Consider the following 20,684-nt stretch of genomic DNA (forward strand, 5'->3'; position numbering starts at 1 on the left):
CTGGGATTACAGGCATGAGCCACTGTGCCTGGCCTATGTTTTTAATTTAAAATGCCACTTGTTAATTGTTAGGATATAGGAAAGTCACTGACTTTTATACAATAACCTTGTATTGCGCAAACATGCTATACCTGATCTTAGTGGGAAAACTGTTTGTCCAGTACTGTAGATGATGTTAATTGGAGGTTTTTTGTAGATGTTTTTACAAGTTGATGATGTTCCCTCTATTCCTACTTTGCTAAGTCTTTTTATATAAGTGTCATTGGATTTTGTCAAATGCTGTGTCTGCATCTATTGATATGAGTATGTGATTTTACTTCTTTAGCTTGTTTATGCGATGAATTAGATTAATTGATTTTTGAATGTTGATCCAGCTTCACATTCTTGGAATAAATCCCACTTGGTCATAGTTTTAGTCAGTTCATGCTGCTGTAACAAAGTATCATAGACTATGTGGCTTAAACAATAAACTTTTTTTCTCAGTTCTGAAGACTTGAGACTAAGGTGCCAACATGGTCAGGGTCTGTCAAGGGCTATCTTTTACATTGCAAATGACTGTTTCCTTGTGGTAGCCTCACATGGCAGAAAGAGAACTAGAGAACTCTTTGGGGTCTCTTTTACAAAGGCATTAATTCTATTTCTGAAAGACCTACCTTCATGACCTAAATTGTCTCCCAAGGGCCTCACCTCTAATACCATAATTTTCGAGGGATAGGAGGGGTAGGAGGGGTAGGAAATATAAATTTGAGGGGTCCACAAACATTTAGTTCATATCAGTCATGGTGCATAATTCTTTTTACACCCTATTGGATTTGATTTACTAACATTTCACTAATGATTTTTGCATTTATGTCAATGAGAGATATTGGTCTGTAGTTATTTCTTGTAATGACTTTGTCTGATTTTGGTATTGGGGTGACGTTGGACTCATAGTGTGAGTTAGGCTGAGCATGGTGGCTCATTCCTATAGTCCCAGCTACTCAGAAGGCTGAGGTGGGAAGATCACTTGAAGTCAGGAGTTTGACACCAGCCTGGGCAACATAGCAAGACTCTATCTCTAAAATAATAATAATAATAGGCCAGGCATGGTGGCTCCCTCCTGTAATTTCATACCTTGGAGGCTGAGGTGAAAGGATCTCTTGAAGCCAGGAGTTTGAGACCAGCATGCATAACATGGTAAGATCTCATTTAGCTGAGCATGGTGACATGTGGCTACAATACTGGCTAGTTGGGAAACTAGGGCAGTTCATCAGTTATCAGTTTTTGTCTCTAGGGTCACTTGAGCCTAGGAATTCAAGGCTGCAGAGAGCTATGATCACATGATCAAGCTCCAGCCTGGGCAACAGAGTGAGGCCCTGTCTCTAAACAGTAATAATAATAACTAATAAAATAGAAACTATTACCTCTGTTTCCATCCTCTGAAAAAGACTGTAAAACAAGTTTTAATTTCTCTTGAAGTTTCCTCCTTGACCCACATGTTACTTAGAAGTGTGTTGTTTAATCTTCACACCTACTGGGATTTTCCAGTTATCTTTCTGTTACTGATTTCTAGTTTAATTTCTTTGTGGTCTGAGAACATATATTGTGTGATTTCTATTCTCTTACATTTGTTAAGGTGTGTTTTATGGCCAAGAATGCGATCTATCCTGGAGAATATTTTATATGAGCTTGAGAATAATGTGTATTCTGCTGCTTTTGGATAAAGTAGCCTACAGATGTTAGTTATATCCAGTTGACTGATAGTGATGCTGAGTTCAACTGTCCTTAACTGATTTTCTCCTTGCTGGGTCTGATAGAGGGGTGTTGGAGTCTCTAACTACATCGTGGATTTATGTATTTCTCCTTGCAGTTTTATAAGTTTTTGTCTCATTAATTTTGATGCTTTGTTGTTAGGTGGCATACACATTAAGGATTGTTATGGCTTCTTGAAGAATTGGGTCCTTTGTCTTTATATAATGTCCCTCTTTATCCCTGATAACTTTCCTTGCACCGATGTCTGTTCTGTCTAAAATTAGCATAGTAACTCCTGTTTTTTTTTGAGACAGTGTCTCGCTGTGTCACCCAGACTGGAGTGCACTGGCTGGATCTCAGCTCACTGCAAGCTCTGCCTCCTGGGTTTACGCCGTTCTCCTGCCTCAGCCTCCCGAGTAGCTGGGACTACAGGCGCCCGCCACCTCGCCCGGCTAGGTTTTTTGTATTTTTTAGTAGAGATGGGGTTTCACCGTGTTAGCCAGGATGGTCTCCATCTCCTGACCTCGTGATCCGCCCGTCTCGGCCTCCCAAAGTGCTGGGATTACAGGTGATGAGCCACCGTGCCCGGCCTCCTGTTTTCTTTTGATAAGTGTTAGCATGGTATATCTTACCCTATCTCTGTACTTTTAATCTATATGTGTTATTATATTTAAAGTGGGTTTCTTATAGACAACATAGAGTTGGGTCTTGTTTTGTGACCACTCTGACAATCTCTGCTCTTAACTAGTCTATTTAGACCATTGACTTTAAAGTAATTATTGACATAGTTGGATTAACATCTACTATGTTTGCAACTGTTTTCTATTAATTGCTCCTTTTCTTTGTTTCTATTTTTGTCTTTTACTCTTTTTTTGCCTTTTGTGTTTTAAAATAAACAAGTTACATGATTTCATTTTCTCTATTTTCTTACAATATCAGTTACACATTTTTAAAAACAATTTTTCGTGGTTGACCTATCATTTGCAATATACATTTACAGCTAATCCAAGTTCACTTTCAAGTAACACTGCACTGCCCAGGCAGGACAAGTATATTAAAATAAACAAAAACCCTAATTCCTTCCATTATTTGTATTATTGCTGTCATTTATTTTGCTTACACATAGCAAATATACCATATATACATACATGTATGTTTATACATGTGTATATTGTGCATATAATGGAATACATTGTTGTCATTATTATTTGAACAAATTATCTGTTAGAAAAGTTAAGAATAACAAAAATAACAATTTTTATTTTACCTTTACTTTTTCTTCCTCTGATGCTGTTCTTTTCTTTAGATGTAAGTTTCTGACTTACGGCTTTTCTTTCTCTCTGAAGAACTTCTTTTAACCTTTCTTGAGAGGCAGGTCTACTGACAGCATATTTCCTCAATTTCTGTTTGTCTGAGAAAGTTTTATTTCTCCTTCAGTTTTAAAGGATAATTTCACAGTATACAGAATTCTAGGCTGGTAGGTCTTCTAACACTTTAAATATTTCACTCTGCCCTTCTTGCTTATGACTTCTGAGGAAAAATCACAAGTAATTCTTATCTTTGCTTTTCTACGACAAGTTGTTTGTTTTTCCCCTTCTGGCTTGTTTCAAGTTTTGTTTTTTTGTTTGTTTTTTTTTGAGACAGTCTCCGTCGCCCAGGCTGGAGTGCAGTGGTGCGATCTCAGCTCACTACAACCTCCGCCTCCTGCCTCAGCCTCCTGAGTAGCTGGGGTTACAGGTGCGTGCCACCATGCCCGGCTAATTTTTGTATTTTTAGTAGAGATGGGGTTTTACCATTTTGGTCAGGCTGCTCTCTGACTCCTGACCTTGTGATTCACCCGCCTTGTCCTCCCAAAGTCCTGGGATTACAGATGTGAACCACTGCGCCTGGCCAGTTTTTTTCTTTATGTTTACCTTTCTGCTGTTTGAATATGATATGCCTAGGTATAGTTATTTTTTGGCATTTATCCTTCTTGGTGTTTTCTGATATTGCTGGATCTGGGGTTTGGTGTCTCATTTTAATTTGTGGACATTCTTAGTCATTACTTCAAATGTTCCTTTTCTTCCTTTCTCCCTTTCTTCTGCTGGTGTTCTCATCACACACACGTTACACTTTTCACAGTTGTCCACAGTTTTTTGGATAGCCTACGGTTTTTTTTTTTTTTTTCCGTTTTTTTCCTCTTTGCTTTCTGTTTTTGAATCTTTTATAAATTATTTCCTCAGCTATGTCCAGTATACTAATGAGTCCATCAAAGGCATTACTCATTTCTATCAGTGTTTTTGATTAGAATTTTTTATTCTTTTAGAATTTTCATCTCTCTGTTTATAATGCCTGTCTGTTCTTGTATGCTGCCTGCTTTATCTGAGCCCTTAGCCTGCTAATTATAGTTGTTTTACATTCCCATTCTGATAATTCCAACTTCCCTGCCATGTCTGAATCTGATTCTGAAGCTTGCTGTGTCTCTTGCAGTTTTAGTTTTTGCCTCATTAATTTTGATGTTGTGTTGTTAGGTGCATACACATTAAGGATTGTTAGGGCATCTTTAAGAATTGACCCCTTTATTATTATGTAATGCCTTTCTTTATCCCTGGTAATTTTCCTTGCACTGATATCTGTTCTATATAAAACTAGCATAGCTTCTTCTGCTTTCCTTTGATAAGTTTTAGTATGGTATATCTCTCTGTATCTTTCTATTTTTAGCCTATATGTGGCTTTACATTTAAAGTATGTTTCTCATAGACAGCATATAGTTGGGTCTTGTTTTTTCTGATCACTCTGACAGTCTGTTTTGTGTCTTTTAGTGTGCCTTGTAATTTTTTTCTTGATAGCTGGACATGATTTACTGGGTAAAGGGAACTGCTGTAAATAGACCATTAGTAACATGTTGGTAAGCTGTGGGGGAAGGTGAATCCTGTGAGGAAGTCTCATTCTTTTGATGAGCCTGTGTGTCTGGATTGTGAATTTCACAGGTGCTTCTCAGTCTTCCTCACCCTCCCTCTTAGGTGTGACCAGAAGTTAGAGTGGATATTTTCCTTCTGTCTGTTTATTATTCCCAGACAAAGTTCCAATAGCTTAGACTCTGATAACATAGTTTCTCTTGAGGGCAGGCCTTGGAAAGAGCAACATGTTCTGGCACATTTTCAAATGGTTCCTTTTCTTTCCCCTCTGCCAGAAGCAAGAGTGGATTTTTCACTGATACTTTAAGAATCTGTTGAACTCCTGGAAGTAAAACTCACAAAAGCACAGGGGCCCCCATGACTGGGCACCCCTGGAATTCTTAACTCTAAAATTGTCCATGCTGAGCATTTGTCCATTATAGTTGAGGTTTTCCTGCCCTATACTGGTTACTCAAGGGGTTCCTGCCTGTGAATTTCTGCTCCAGTAAGTTGTGATTCTCAGCGTTTGCCCCTCTATCTCTCCAATGTGGGGGCAACAAAGCTGCCTTGTGACCTTACTTCTCTGATGGATCTAAGAAAAATCATTCATTTTTTTAGTTTGTTACATTTTTACTTGTTAGGATGGAATGGCAACTTCCAAGCTCTTTACATGCCAGACTGGAAGGCAGCCAGGAGTCTCAATGCACTTTTCTGAGACATCTTTATTAGGGTAAGTAATACCCCAGTAGGTACCATAACATTTGCGTATCATAAAATTCACCCATTGTAAGTGTACAACTCAATAATTTTTAGTAAATTTAGAGAATTGTGTAACAATCAACAGTCGCCACAAGAAGTTTAGAACATTTTCATCATCCCAGAAAGTCCCTTTGTGACCATTGGGGATCCCTGCTTCTACCACCAGTCCTAGGCAACCACTGATGTACTTTCTGTCTTTATAAATGTACCCCTTTTTTGGATATTACATATAAATGGAATCATACAATATGCAGTCTTTTTGTCTGGCTTCTGTTATTCAGCTTAATGTTTTTGATATTTATTTGTGTTGTAGCATACATCTCAATGCAATTTTAAAACCCCAAATTAAGATACAATAACTGTTTTCTAGTTATTAACACATATTTAACCAGATTGGAAATAAGGCAATATTCTTAAAGCGAGTTTGAAAGTTCCAAAGCTGTCATGCTTTTATCATTGTAAAAAGTTTGAAATTCACAGACTGTTCATGTATATAAATTGCTGTACTTACAAATTATCCTCGAGTCTCTTCAAGGATTCCAAAACTAATGAATGATTACTGTCTAAGGAGCAGGATCCAAAACAATTTAGGGCTGAAATATATCTAATTTTCATAACCCAGTCATTATGTAGCTTCCTTTTAACACTGGGGATTAAGAAAAGGCAGGGGAGATTTATGTTAGACACACAAACGTATAATGTAAGTTTCTATTCAGCAATGTATTTGACTTTAACTGAATTGTAACTGAATTGTGCTAAACCCGAATGTAGAATACAGCCCAATGCATTATAACACCTTTTATTTTTATTTATTTCTTTATTTAGAGACAGAGTCTTGCTCTCTCACCCAGGCTGGAGTGTGCAGTGGTGTGATCTCAGCTCACTGCAACTTCTACCTCCTGGGCTCAAGCAATTCTCTTGCCTCAACCTTCCAAGTAGCTGGGATTACAGGTGTGCACCACCATGCCTGGCTAAATTTGTATTTTTAATAGAGACAGGATTTCATGATGTTAGCTAGGCTGGTCTCAAACTCCTGACCTCAGGTGATCTGCCTGCCTCGGCCTCCCAAAGTACTGGGATTACAGGCGTGAGCCATTGCACCCGGCCCACTTTTAACTGTTTATTTATAATCAAGCATACTTAAAATGGAAAAGTAACTTTAAAAGACTCATCAAAATGTGAGCTGTGAATTCAGAATTAAAAGAATAATCTAGAAGAATCCCAATTCAATAATGGCACTATTAATTTTATTTTACTAGAAAATTTCTAATCATCCAAATGGAGCAGTATGCTTCATTTTCTTTTATATCTTATTTGAGTCAATTCATTTGAAAATGTATTTATGTTTTCCATTAATACTTTTCAAACTGAAGTACTGGGAAATGTATAATCTCAGTTCACTGGTGAAACTGAGTGGGGGATAGTGATCATATTCCTTGTCAGAGTGTTGGCCATCAGTTCACAAAACATTTGAATGTGAGGCTTAAGGTTACAGACAAAACCTCTGCCTCAAAATTCTTGTCCTCATGGTGTTATATTTACCCTTATTTAATGGCTTGTCTCCTCATTCAAATTTATTGAACACCTATTGCATCCCAGGTACTAAGGACACAAAGATGATTAAGGTAAAAAGTATTGTCACCAAGTTGCTTAAATTCTAGTTGAGGAATAGAAATGTTTATAACTCAAGGCATGAATGTTCTGCAATATGACACTAAACCGAGTGGAGAGGGAGCTTTCTGTTCTCATGCCAGATATGTTTGAACTCTGGATGCTGGCTACTTCTTTCTTCAATTTGTATAATGGTTTGCATATCAGTGTTTACTACCCCCACATTCAACAAGAATGAATTCTATGGATGTCAGCTGCAGGAAAACTTGTATGATAGCACCAGAATTTAATTATCTCTTTGGCCTTAATACTTTTCATTCTGGTGAGGTTTGAAGGTCTCTTGGTGTAAGAAAATGCGGCAACACTCAGCCTATATATACACCACAGTCTTGAATGATTTGAATCATCTGCATGATTAAATCATCTACATAAATATAATAACCACAAGAACTAACGTGAATTAGCATTCCTTTAACTGTACCCAGATTCCTTAACTTCCTCAGATTTCTAAACCTCATTTTTTACATGTCTATCTAATGAAAACAGGATTGAAAAACGAGCCATGGAATTTTCTGACAGGTGGCACACATATTAATAAAAAGCAGATTCACGTCTCAGCATCTATTCTAAGAACCTAGCATAACTAGAATGAAATGCTTAATAGTATACAGAGCAGCACGTCACATATTGGGGAAGCCCTCCATCAGGTCTAATTCTCTGTTGGGACTAAGTAATACTGCTTATATGTGAAGGATGGAAAATGGAGCCAGTTAATTTTATTGTATCATTCTTAGGGTTCCAGCAATGGGATTAGTCTTAATTCCATGGAGTATCAGTTGTAATGTGCTTTTAATTGCATATTCTAACTCTGAGATAAGTATTGGTTACATAACAAAGTATAATCCATTTTTTAATGTCTTTATAAAGAAAAAATATTCATTGTACAAAATTTAGAAAGCAAATAAAATTTTTAAAATCACCTCTTTGAAGTCCTATAGAAATCATTTATTAAACTTTTGGATATTTATACTCAATATTTTTCTTTTTTTCATTAATTAATTTATTTTTTAAAATTATACTTCATGTTCTAGGGTACATGTGCACTACGTGCAGGTTTGTTACATATGTATACATGTGCCATGCTGGTGTGCTGCACCCATTAACTTGTCATTTACATTCGGTATATCTCCTAATGCTATCCCTCCTCCCTTCCCCCCACCCCACAATAGGCCCCAGTGTCTGATGTTCCCCTTCCTGTGTCCAAGTGATCTCATTGTTCAATTCCCACCTATGAGTGAGAACATGCAGTGTTTGGTTTTCTGTTCTTGCAGTGGTTTGCTGAGAATGATGGTTTCCAGCTGCATCCATGTCCCTACAAAGGACACGAACTCATCCTTTTTTATGGCTGCATAGTATTCCATGGTATATAAGTGCCACATTTTCTTAATCCAGTCTGTCATTGATAGACATTTGGGTTGATTCCAAGTCTTTGCTATTGTGAATAGTGCTGCAATAAACATACGTGTGCATGTGTCTTTATAGCAACATGATTTATAATCCTTTGGAAATATACCCAGTAATGGGATAGCTGGGTCAAATGGTATTTCTAGTTCTAGATCCTTGAGGAATCGCCACACTGTTTTCCACAATGGTTGAACTAGTTTACAGTCCCACCAAGAGTGTAAAAGTGTTTCTATTTCTCCACATCCTCTCCAGCACCTGTTGTTTCCTGACTTTTTAATGATTGCCATTCTAACTGGTGTGAGATGGTATCTCACTGTGATTTTGATTTGCATTTCTCTGATGGCGAGTGATGATGAGCATTTTTTCATGTGTCTGTTGGCTGCATAAATGTCTTCTTTTGAGAAGTGACTGTTTATACTCAATATTTTTCTAAGTAGAAATACACACCCATATGTACATTTATAAGACTGGATTCATATATACATAAAAATTAATTAAATTAAATTTTTTTATCCCCCAAATTCATATGTTGAAAGATAAATCATTTTTACTTGACATTATGTCATAAACCCTTTTCATACTATTAAATATTTTTCAAAACAATTAAATGGGTACATGACATATGGTTATACTATGATTTGCTGAACATCCTTGAAATCTGAATGTATTTTAGGTGTCAGACAAAAAATGTATTTTATATATATAAATATATAATTTATGTTTTTATTATATATTTATATATCTGAATTATTTATGTAAATGATTAATCATCTAAATTAATCATTCCCCTTTTGTTGGACACTAGATAATTTACCACCAGAAATAATGCTGTGGGTGGCTCAAGCCTGTAATCCCAGCACTTTGGGCGGCTGAGGCGGGCAGATCACGAGGTCAGGAGTTTGAGACCAGCCTGACCAATATGGTGAAACCTCGTTACTACTAAAAATACAAAAATTAGCCAGGCATGGTGGCATGTACCTGTAATCAGTTACTCAGGAGGCTGAGGCAGGAGAATCGCTTGAACCCAGGAGGCAGAGGTTGCAGTGAGCAGAGACTGCGCCACTGCACTCCAGCCTGGGCAACAGAGTGAGACTCCATCAAAAAAGGAAAGGAAAGAGAGGGGAGGGGAGGGGAGGGGAGGGGAGGGGAGGGGAGGGGAGGGGGAAGCTATGATAACCATACTTAAGATTTTTGAAGATACGGATACTAGGTCCTAGTGTATAAATGGTTATGAAGGCACTTGATGCAGCTTCCCAGATTCTTTCCGGAAAGGTGGATCCAATTCATACTTTTACCAGCAACAGTGTGAGAACACCCGGGTCACAGCATCTTCCCCGTTTTTAATCATTTCTGATTTTATAAGTGAAAAATTGTATCTGATTTTAAGTTGCACTTCTTTGATAAATAAGGAAGACCATTTAACATAAAATTTAGGTTTTTCAGCTAATAAAAGTAATATGCACCTTTCTCAAAAAGTTTAAAGACATTGCCGTTATAAGGAAGACAATAATTATCAGTTGGGGATAACTATTGTTAGCATTTTTTTCTGATGATCACTTTGAAATGTTTATTGACCATTTGTACTGTGCACACGTTTGTGAGTTACATGTTCATGACCTTTGCTCATTTTTCTCTTGGAGGATTATATCTTTTCATTGAACTCTACGACCCAATACAAATATCAACCCGTTGTCTGTCATATTTGTCACAAATGTTTATTCCAGTTTGCTTTTAGAATACTATCTTTTGATGTCCAGAGGTTTTATTTTGTATATAGTCAAACCTATGACACTTTTTATTTGAATTCTATATCCATTGCTTTTATATTTAGAATGTTTCCCATATTCAAGTGCTAGTAACTAGTCACATATATTTTTATAGTTTTTTTATGATTTAATTTTTTCATTTAACTTTTCAATCTACTCAAGTACCTATAAGTTTTAGTTGTCAATAGCACTTAAATTAGGAGCTATTACACTGACAGTTTCTTGGGGCCAGAAGCATTTCACTGTGTGTGTGTGCATGTGTGTATGTGTACATATGAACAATGACTATAATTAATTTTTTATATTACTTTAATTTTTCTTAATTTCTTATTTTCTATCATTTAAATCTCATTTTTCACTTTTCACCATAAAGCTTACTTACAAAAGACTATAATTATTAAAATAATTAAATTAGCCATATGATACCCTTACCTTTTAAAGTTCTTTGAGTCTAAGACCTGATTTTGTAATTTTCTTTTGGATCTTGCCTGCTTTATTCCAAAGTCATCACTGTTGACTGTGAATCTGTTCACAAAACCCCCATCATCCCCCAGGAGGATGTCATCTTGGCAGAGATGGTCAGGCAAAGGCACCACACACACACACAGGAGGCAGTGATCCATTGGCTTGATGACAAAATAATTTTCCTAGAAACAGAAAAATGACTTTAATGAATTGTTACTTTGCTCTCTTCAATAAATATCTCCCCTATTATTTGACAAAAATTTCACTTTCCAATGTTTTTTATTGTAGATACTCCTATTGTATAAGATAATTTGAGAGAGGGAAAAAAACAGTTAACCAAATAAAAGTTATAGAACACTCACTGTTATTTTAGGTATTTTGTGGAGAAAGGAGTAGAGTGCCTACCCCTGGGCCAATAAGTAATGAGATTTTTCTGAGGCGTGACTGTAAATGACCCTTTTTTGGATTTATAAGAAAATATTAAAGTAAGCATAACAAGATTCAGGTGTTACCAGACTATTGACATAAAACTGGGTGGCAAACAGGAAAATCAAATATCAAAGTCCCAAGGAGTCACCAGAAGAGAAATTATCCACCATCCAAGTTTATTCAGAAATAGTCAGCACGTGTCAAGCTGATTTTGTACAATTGAATGGGGCCACGAAGCTACACGGCTATTGCTCTTCCGTGATTCCGTCTCTATACATTTGTTCAGTCAACAAACATTTATCTATGTATTTCCTTCTGTGTGCCAAGAACTACTGCAGCACGACTGTGCAATGGTGAACAGGACAGTTTCTGACTTTGTAGAGCTACCATTCTGGTAGAAGTGCATTTAAGGAAACAAATCACAGTGCTCTGATACACAGTGACTGAAAAGGCCACAACAGGTCCCATGGCCAAAGAAAGTGACATTTGATCTGGGACCTGAATTGGTTGAGAGGAAGATTAGAGGAGGTTAAGAGGAAGGAGTCTAGCAGGAGAGCGAAATCATTTTTCACCAAACTAGAAAAAAAATTCCTAAAATTCATATGGAGCCAAAAAAGAGCCTGCATAGCCAGAGCAAAACTAAGCAAAAAGAACACATCTGGAGGCATCACCCTATCTCTTTTCAAACTATACTATAAGGCCATAGTCAACAAAATAGCATGGTGCTGGTATAAAAATAGGCACATAGACCAATGGAACAGAATAGAGAACCCAGAAATAAACCCAAATACTTATAGCCAACTTATCTTCAACAAAGCAAACAAAAACATTAAGTGGGAAAAGGACACCCTATTCAACAAATGGTGCTGGGATAATTGGCAAGTCACACGTAGGAGAATGAAACTGGATCCTCATCCCTCATCTTACACAAAAATCAACTCAAGATGGATCAAGGACTTAAATCTAAGACCTGAAACTATAAAAATTCTAGAAGATAACATTGGAAAAACCTTTCTAGACATTGGCTTAGGCAAGGATTTCATGACCAAGAATCCAAGAGCAAATGCAATAAAAAGAAAGATAAATAGCTGGGACTTAATTAAACTTCTTTTTGCACGGCAAAAAGAAGCCAGCAGAGTAAACAGACAACCCACAGAGTGGGAGAAAATCTTCACAATCTATACATCTGACAAAGGACTAATATCCAGAATCTACAAGGAATTAAAACAAATTAGCAAGAAAAAACAAACAATCCCATCAAAAAGTGGGCTAAGGATATGAATAGACAGTTCTCCAAAGAAGATATACAAATGGCCAACAAAAATATGGAAAAAAATGCACAACATCACTAATGATCAGGAAAATGCAAATCAAAACCACAATATGATACCATCTTACTCCTGAAAGAATGGCTGTAATCAAAAACTCAAAAAATAACAGATGTTGGTGTGGATGCAGTGAAAAGGGAACACTTCTACGCTGCTGGTGGGAATGTAAACTAGTACAACCACTGTGGAAAACAGTGTGGAGATTCCTTAAAGAACTAAAAGTAGAACTACCATTGGATCCAGCAGTCCCACTACTGGATATCTACTCAGAGGAAAAGAAGTTCTTATATGTAAAAGCTACTTGCTCACTCATGTTTCTAGCAGCACAATTCGCAACTGCAAAAATGTGAAACCAACCCAAATGCCCATCAGTCAACGAGTGGATAAAGAAACTGTGGTATATATGTATACACAATGGAATACTACTTAGCCATAAAAATGGATGAATTAATGGCATTCACAGCAATCTGGATGGAATTGGAGACTATTATTGTAAGTGAAGTAACTCAGGAGTGGAAAACCAAACATCATATATTCTCACTCATAAGAGGGAGCTAAGCTATGAGGAGGCAAAGGCGTAAAAATGACACAATGGACTTTGGGGACTCCGGGGAAAAGGGTGGGAAGGGGGTAAGGGATAAAAGACTACAAATTGGGTTCAGTACGTACTGTTTGGGAGATGGGTACACCAAAATCTCACAAATCACCACTAAAGAGCTTACTCACGTAACCAGATACCACCTGTTACCCCCAAATAAATAAAAAAGTTTAAACAATTTTTAAAGAGAGAGAGAGGAGGCTGTAGAGCTTTGTCGTGGCCGAGACAGGAGGGGAGGGAGTGTCAAATGCAAGGATATTTTGCCTTCAGAGGACAAAAGTAAGGATGTGGTTTCCAGTTAAATCTGTAGGTGAAAGCACTGGAATTTGAAAGAGGACAAGTCTGATAGTAGACTCAGTTTTTTGCAGGAAAATAGAGAACAAGTCCTTATACTAGAGGGAGAAGCCTGAGAAGAATATTGAAATTGTGGATGACTTACAAGAAATGGGCCAGTGAGTTGGTTAGGGCCAGAAAGAGATTGATGGAAGCCACTGAGAGCCCAGCTGAGTCTGCAGACCCCAAGTTTGTAATTGTGCCAAATAGCACTGTTTGGTTCTTTTGCATCAGTGCTTAGCCACTGTAAAGGAGCAGAGAAGGGCTAGGGCATCTCTCCAGGTTGAAGGACAAATATTGAAGAGAATGAAGGGTGAGGCTGACCAGCTCAGATGATACCCCCAGAGGGTGCAGACAAGAAGGGAAGAAGAGAAGAGTTGAGAGGGAGTGCAGACTGGAACATGATGTTTTCAAGGAACTAGAGGCTTCTATGGGATTGAAAAGCAAGAGTGGAAACAGAACAGCGTTAGGAGAAGAGGTTATGATCAAAGTTCAGGATCTTGGAGTTTAGGGGTTTGGAAATTAATAAACCTGGTCTATAACACAGCACATAATAAAGTACGTTGACCAAGAAGCTGCCATATTTAAAATTATTCTGGCATCACTAGTTGATTACAACATTGTGAACAAATAGCAAAAGAAAGTTAGTTTTTTACCGAGGCTAGGAATAAGCAAGGCATGAAGGAAGGTTAATTTATTTCTTAATCATCCATGTCCTTCAAAGTCAGTCTGCTTCCTGAAGACATTTTTAAATAACCTTGGTGCTCAGTGATCTCACCCTCCCTGAGTCCCCGGTGCACCATATAATTTGCTGTATCATCATATTATATATTATGTTTATTCATGAGGAACTTCAAGACTGAGTTTTGTTTGAGTGCAGAGAACATAATCCTTACTTCTAAATGTATGCAAATGCTCAATAAATATGATAGATTGGTTAAGCAGTAACATCTCAGCCACTGAAGGGCTGCCGCATTAGATGTTTTTGCCCAACTTAGACATTTGATTTTAGTCATTTTCTCACCTAATGAAGCTGGACTTGGGAGAAAAGATTTGAACTTGATAACATGAGTATACCCAAAGAAAGATAATACATGGATTCAGAGAAGGGCATAAAAGAAGAAAGGAATTACTCCCTCACTCAAAAACAACCCAACCCCCACTGAACTAAATATACACTAAATGGAAAGAATAGTCCCTTTTAATTACAGAATATACGTGCTGGACTTGATCTAAGAGACTGCTTACTTAAATCCTCTCGTTTTATAGATGAAGAAACTGATGTTTGATAGAGAAAGTGGACTGCTCACACTGCACGGCTACTGAAAAGACAATCTCGTTTCTTTGAGTATTTCTCTTGGCACAATTACCTGGCTGCTCCCTTGAGCTTTATAATCCCAGACAATAATGGTCCTTTCTGTTGCGGCTACGATTCGTTTCAGCTGCAAGAGGTAATCACACCCTGTAATCCAGGAGGTGTCCTGATAGAAAAGCAGAGAAGTGGGGGATATAATGCATTTCCTTCTGTGACCTGGTGATGGTTAACAAAAGGCAGGTTAGTCACACGAAAAGCCCCATTTTGCTGCCTTATTACAGAGAAGCCTTGCAGTACATCCTGTCTGAGCATCTTGGATACAGGCTCCCATCCTTTTCCCTTTCACCCTTACCCTGAGTGTCTCAGTACTATCAGCTGGAGAATGATTCAGTTAGCGATAGGATTGCTCCCTGGAAGCACACAGCAGTTCGTGGAGCATCTTTGTGCACTCTTTACTGCTGTGAGGCCCGCTTCTTCACATGGGCACTAGGAGACTAGATTTAGGGCACTGATTAAGCGAGCTCTCCAGCCCTGTCCCCATGCTAGAAAACAAAGACCTTAGTCATTACCTGGTCCAAGATAAGTGGAGACCAAGGAGAATTTCTTGTGTCCTACCTAAAGACACCAAACTAGCATGGCTAGGATCTGTAATATCAACAACACACTCCTTAACAGAAACAGAAGCTTCCATTTATGAGTGCTACATGCATTTCAGGCATGGCCTCCAACATTCTGTAAAACCTGTTAGAAATTCCAGGGTTGGCTTAAATGGAGGTTCAACAATGAGAACACTTGGACACAGGGAGGGGAACATCACACACTGGGGCCTGTCGTGGGGTGGGGGGAGGGGGCAAGGATAGCATTAGGAGATACACCTAATGTAAATGACGAGTCGATGGGTGCAGCACACCAACATGGCACATGTATACATATGTAACAAACCTGCACATTGTGCACATGTACCCTAGAACTTAAAGTATAATTTTAAAAAAAATGGAGGTTCAGAAGTTTACAGAGAATCCAGACTCCTTTGCCAGGAAGCATGGCAGCCTCCTTTGTAGTGCAGGGTATTCAGTGCGTGCGAGCAATGAAACAGTCGGCCGGGCGCGGTGGCTCAAGCCTGTAATCCCAGCACTTTGGGAGGCCGAGACGGGCGGATCACGAGGTCAGGAGATCGAGACCATCCTGGCTAACATGGTGAAACCCCGTCTCTACTAAAAAATACAAAAAACTAGCCGGGCGACATGGCGGGCGCCTGTAGTCCCAGCTACTCGGGAGGCTGAGGCAGGAGAATGGCGTAAACCCAGGAGGCGGAGCTTGCAGTGAGCTGAGACCCGGCCACTGCACTCCAGCCTGGGCGGCAGAGCGAGACTCCGTCTCAAAAAAAAAAAAAAAAAAAAAAAAAAGAAACAGTCAAGCATTCTCCCAGCTCTCGTAAATCCATAATGAGATTCTGCAAGCAAGTCACTATAGCTTTACAACATCTGCTGCAATTCCTATTCCGATTAGTGATGTGGATTAAATAAATGACAAAATTGTACTCAAACTTGTAATGTTGTATTCAACTTTAAAATAAAAATATTTTCTAATTATTTTCATGGGCTACCTCCTTGTTCTTACAACTTGGGTTGTATCCATTCTTTACATTCTCCGATAACAGATGCTCAGAAAAACTGAGAAGCTTTTAAATTGAAGCTTCCAAGGAGTGACCAGTTTCCAAGCAATTCTCTGCAGTCCGTTTAACTCCAGAAAGCAAGACCTGGGTCCTCTTTGCTGCTGCTCAAGGCTTAGTTTTGATCCTAGTCAGTAAACACAAATTTATAATATATGAAATATATATCCAGAGTCTATTCATTACTTCACTGAGATTTTAATGAATTGTGAAGGAACCATCACCATAGCCCTAACCTTGACTTCATTAGGAATTTTAAAGTGTACTTACTGTAACATTGGTGCTGGTCTGAACTCGCATCTAGGAAAAAGGAAGAGAGTAATGAAATCTAGTTGACACTACAATTAAAGATGAAAATGCCGACTCTAAAACAACACAGAATCGTCTTGGTTTAATCTCAGTTGTCATTCTACGCTCTGTAAGTCTCCTCCCTGCTTCTCCTTCTCCTGAAACAGCTAGCTCTGTGGAATAATGCAAACCGTTGGCTGTGAGCAAGGCTTATACCTTTGTGGTTCATTGTTAAACCTGGTGACTGTGCTGTTAAGAGTCTTACACTTCACTAATCATTTTCTTCCTTCTTTATGCAAACTACATCTCTCTTTTTTTTTTTTTTTAGTTGTTTGGAGCAACATTTGATGCCAAAAAATAGGAATGCAAAATAATCTAACAGCAATGGCAAGAGTAGTTACTAAATAGAGTGATTGAGAAAAACTACCATTTTTCCTTTGAAGTTATCTGTCCAAGTTGAAACTTAAAAGAACATTTTACCCAGTGGGCCTCCTCTTTTATTCAATAAGCACCTGTTGAGTGAATATATATGCACTGGGTACTACACCAGTTAAGAACCACAGATGTATCCCATGCAGAGAGCTAGTGTATACATGAGCAGCCTTTCCTACTCTTGTGGCATGGAAATTGCTCCCAAGATGAAGGCAAGTAGTTGAAGTATCTCAATGACCTTGTTTCTTTTACATGCTCAGATGGCCTTGAGAAATATCTAGGAAACAGTGGCCCGGAAGAAATGGATGATGTGAAACAGAGAAAGTAGATCAGAGAGATCACTAAAGCTGTTAGTCATGGCTATCCACAGGCTGTCTTTCATCTGAAGAGTTCAAAAAGGCTTTTCTAACCCGGGACTGACTTCTAGATGGGAAAAATACATAGCTGTGAGAAAACCGGTGAGTAGCAGAACAGAACACCTACGGTTTCTGCTTCTCTTTCTCTATATATATCTTTAGTGGAAGTCACCTATTTAAAGTCCTCCCAGCTGCTTTAAAAGTTTCATAATCCTTATAGATATATTTTGAATGTTTATTAATAACATTTAATGTTTATATCATCAAGAAAATCCTGAACTATATTTATTGTACTTCAGCTAGAGCCTAAATTATGAATTAATCCAAGATATTTGGAGTTGTTAATGGCTACCTTTTAATAAATCACTCCTGTGACCTACACTTTCAGCTTAACTTTTCTCACATGATATGTCATATTTGTAAGGCTTGCAACAATCAAAACAATATTTATTCCTGCTGGATCAAATCTCAAAATAATTAATTTTGGGCTGGACATGGCTCACTCCCATTATCCCAGCAATTTAGGAGGCCATGAGGTGGGAGGATGGCTTGAGACCACAAGTTTGAGACTAGCCTGGACAACACAGCAAGACCCTGTTTCTACAAAAAACAAAAACAAAACAAAACCATTAATTTCTTAGCCATCTTTTTCTCCAGTTACATTATCTTATAAAAAACATATGTGTTTGCACATTTGTGAGTATACACGTGCCCATCTATCAGCTTTTGTGTGTATGTGCATGTTTGTAAAGCATCTCTGGAAATGTGATAATGTCACCTGACTTATTTCACGTCATTCTGAATATTTTGGTATGCACATAATTATTTTCCTTCTCCTATTATTTTTTAGATACCATCTTAGTTCTATTTTTGAGGTAACAAAAGAGAAGGTAAATAATGCACCAAGAGAAAAAGATCAAGAAGGTTTTCATATTTAAATGAGGCAAATTCATTTTTGTTTTCACATTATTTGTTTATTATAGCAATTGCCAACATTTACTGAGGAACTCTAATGATGCTAGCACTTCATTAGTATTAACTCAAACAGCAAGAAGGAAGGTCTATGATTTTGGATGAGGAACCAGGGCATGCAGATATTAAATAACACACACAGCTCTAAGTGTTAGTGCGAGGCTGGAGCCCAGACTCCACGCCCACACTCTGCATCCCTCACTGCACCACCTCCAGGGCCCACACAGCCCCCACCTCTGACAGAATCTGGCTGTCTGTGACTTCAACTTCGGAAAGATTCCCTGAACTGGAGATTACTGAAGAACTGAAAATTCTGTGAAAAATTTTAATCACATAGTGATTATTTCAAAGATATTTTACTCGCATAAAGCTTGTTTCTAGTTGGAAATGAACTAATCATTAGGATTTTAAAAATAACACCAAAGATTTACCTTTTATTTTCATAGCAAAATATTATGTAGGGTATATTGTAACATATTACATTAAAGTGAAAGTCCAAAACTTACAAATTTAGAAATGACATTGATAATAGCAAAGCCTTACATTCATGTAGGGATTTATTGTTCATAAAGTGTTTCTACACCCATTCTCTCATTTGACCTTCACTACAATCCTTTGAGGGAGGACAGGTTTTATTGTCCTCATTCTACAGATGTAAAAAAAGAGATGTGAAAGATGTAAGTGACTCGCTAAGCTCCCTACTTAATGACATAATTAGTAAAACAGCGGGGCTGGAATTTGAGCAATTCATTTTTATTTCAAGTCCAAAGTTCCTGATGGGACCTTTTATGAATCACTTGGCTCGTGAGTGTTTCTGATTTTAACTGAGACATTATCCAGGAGCATCTTTTAATTGTGTTGATGCCACATGGTTCGATATGACACCCTGAGGAACAATGCCAAATGCAGTCACCAGTTCCAAAGAATTGCCACAGGGCACAGCAGCCTCCTCATTACTAAATATTTGGGTTTTTTTTTTGGAATAACTCTAAAATACAATTTATGGTTTCTGCTGTACCTGATACATATATATAATGCAGAGACAAACCAAAAGAGAGAAAAGGAAGGAGGGAGGGAGGAAGGAAGGAAGGGAGAGAGGGAGGGAGGAAGGAAGGAAGAGGGAGGGAGGGAGGGAGGGAGGGAGGGAGGAAGGAAGGAAGGAAGGAAGGAAGGAAGGGAGAGAGGGAGGGAGGAAGGAAGGAAGAAGGAAGGAAGGAAGAAGGGAGGGGGGAAAGAAGCAAGAAGCGAGGGAGGAAGGAAGAGAGGAAAGAAGGAAGGAGGAAGGGAAGGAGGAAGGGAGAAAAGGAAGGAGGGAGGGAGGAAGGAAGGAAGAAGGGAGGGAGGGAGAAGGAAGGAAGAGGGAGGGAGGGAGGGAGGAAGGAAGGAAGAAGGGAGGAGGGAGAGAGGAAGGAAGGAAGAAGGAAGGAAGAAAAGGAAGGAAGGAAGGAAGAGAAGGAGGGAGGGAGGAGGGAAAGAGGGAGGGAGAAAGAAATCTAAGCTTTTAAATTACCTGGTTATTGTAAAATGAATCCTTCAGTTAGAAAAAGAAAAAGAAATTACCTGGTTATTAAAAACTGTTATTAATCCTTTCTGAGTAGCTGTTATTAGTAAATCCAGGTGAGGTATCTTGACAATGCTCTTAATCACATCTCGTCTTCTACTACCTGTCAACAGCATAATATTAATTTCAACTTTCATCAGTAAAGATGCTGAAACTCATTAGGTTTGTTTTAAAAAAAAAATGATATGACCAGACACAAGTGGCTCACACCTGTAATCCCAGAATTTTGAGAGGCTGAGGAAGGTGGATTGTTCAAGTCCAGGAGTTTGATACCAGCCTGGGCAGCATGACAAAATTCATTTCTATGAAAAATACAAAATTAGCTGAGTGTGGTTGGTCATGCCTATAGTCCCAGCTCCTCGGGAAGCTGAGGTGGGAGGATCTCTGGAGCCCAGGAGGTTGAGGTGCAGTGAGTTGTGATTGCACCACTGCACTCCAGCCTGGGTGACAAAGTGAGACCCTGTCTCAAAAAACAAAACAACAACAACAACAACAAAAGATAAACAGCTTTTTTGCTAGAAAGCTCCAAGTTACTTAAAAATTAAAGTAGAATAAAACCATAAAACCCAGCAACCATTGTGTTTTAATGATCCTCAGAGATATTAATTTGCATATATAGAGCTTTCTAACTAAATGTGGTGCATTAATTCCCAGAGAAAAAGCAAGACACACACCCACCCACCCCCCACACATACACGTGCATGTACATATTTCACAGAGAACACGTT

General features: G+C 38.3%; 1 protein-coding gene across 3 annotated transcripts in view; it reads right to left on the bottom strand.

Moving 5' to 3' along the window:
* Window positions 1-20,684, bottom strand: part of WDR64 (WD repeat domain 64) — a 156,604-nt gene that overhangs the window by 115,414 nt on the left and 20,506 nt on the right. For 2 of the 3 annotated variants that reach the window (XR_004434498.1, XM_033200785.1), the window contains exons 4-8: window positions 19,956-20,059; window positions 16,618-16,647; window positions 14,731-14,841; window positions 10,640-10,854; window positions 5,878-6,012 (exon numbers count right to left, since the gene is read on the bottom strand). Coding sequence is in view for 2 of the 3 variants with exons in the window: in XM_033200785.1 (XP_033056676.1) it covers window positions 5,878-6,012; window positions 10,640-10,854; window positions 14,731-14,841; window positions 16,618-16,647; window positions 19,956-20,059 (595 nt within the window). In the remaining variant the exon portion in view is untranslated. The remainder of the gene's footprint in view (window positions 1-5,877; window positions 6,013-10,639; window positions 10,855-14,730; window positions 14,842-16,617; window positions 16,648-19,955; window positions 20,060-20,684) is intronic. The other variant, XM_033200786.1, reaches the window with a different exon arrangement.

The sequence above is a fragment of the Trachypithecus francoisi genome, unplaced genomic scaffold (genome assembly GCF_009764315.1).
Source record: "Trachypithecus francoisi isolate TF-2019V2 unplaced genomic scaffold, Tfra_2.0 Lachesis_group5, whole genome shotgun sequence".
Classification (NCBI taxonomy): domain Eukaryota; kingdom Metazoa; phylum Chordata; class Mammalia; order Primates; family Cercopithecidae; genus Trachypithecus; species Trachypithecus francoisi.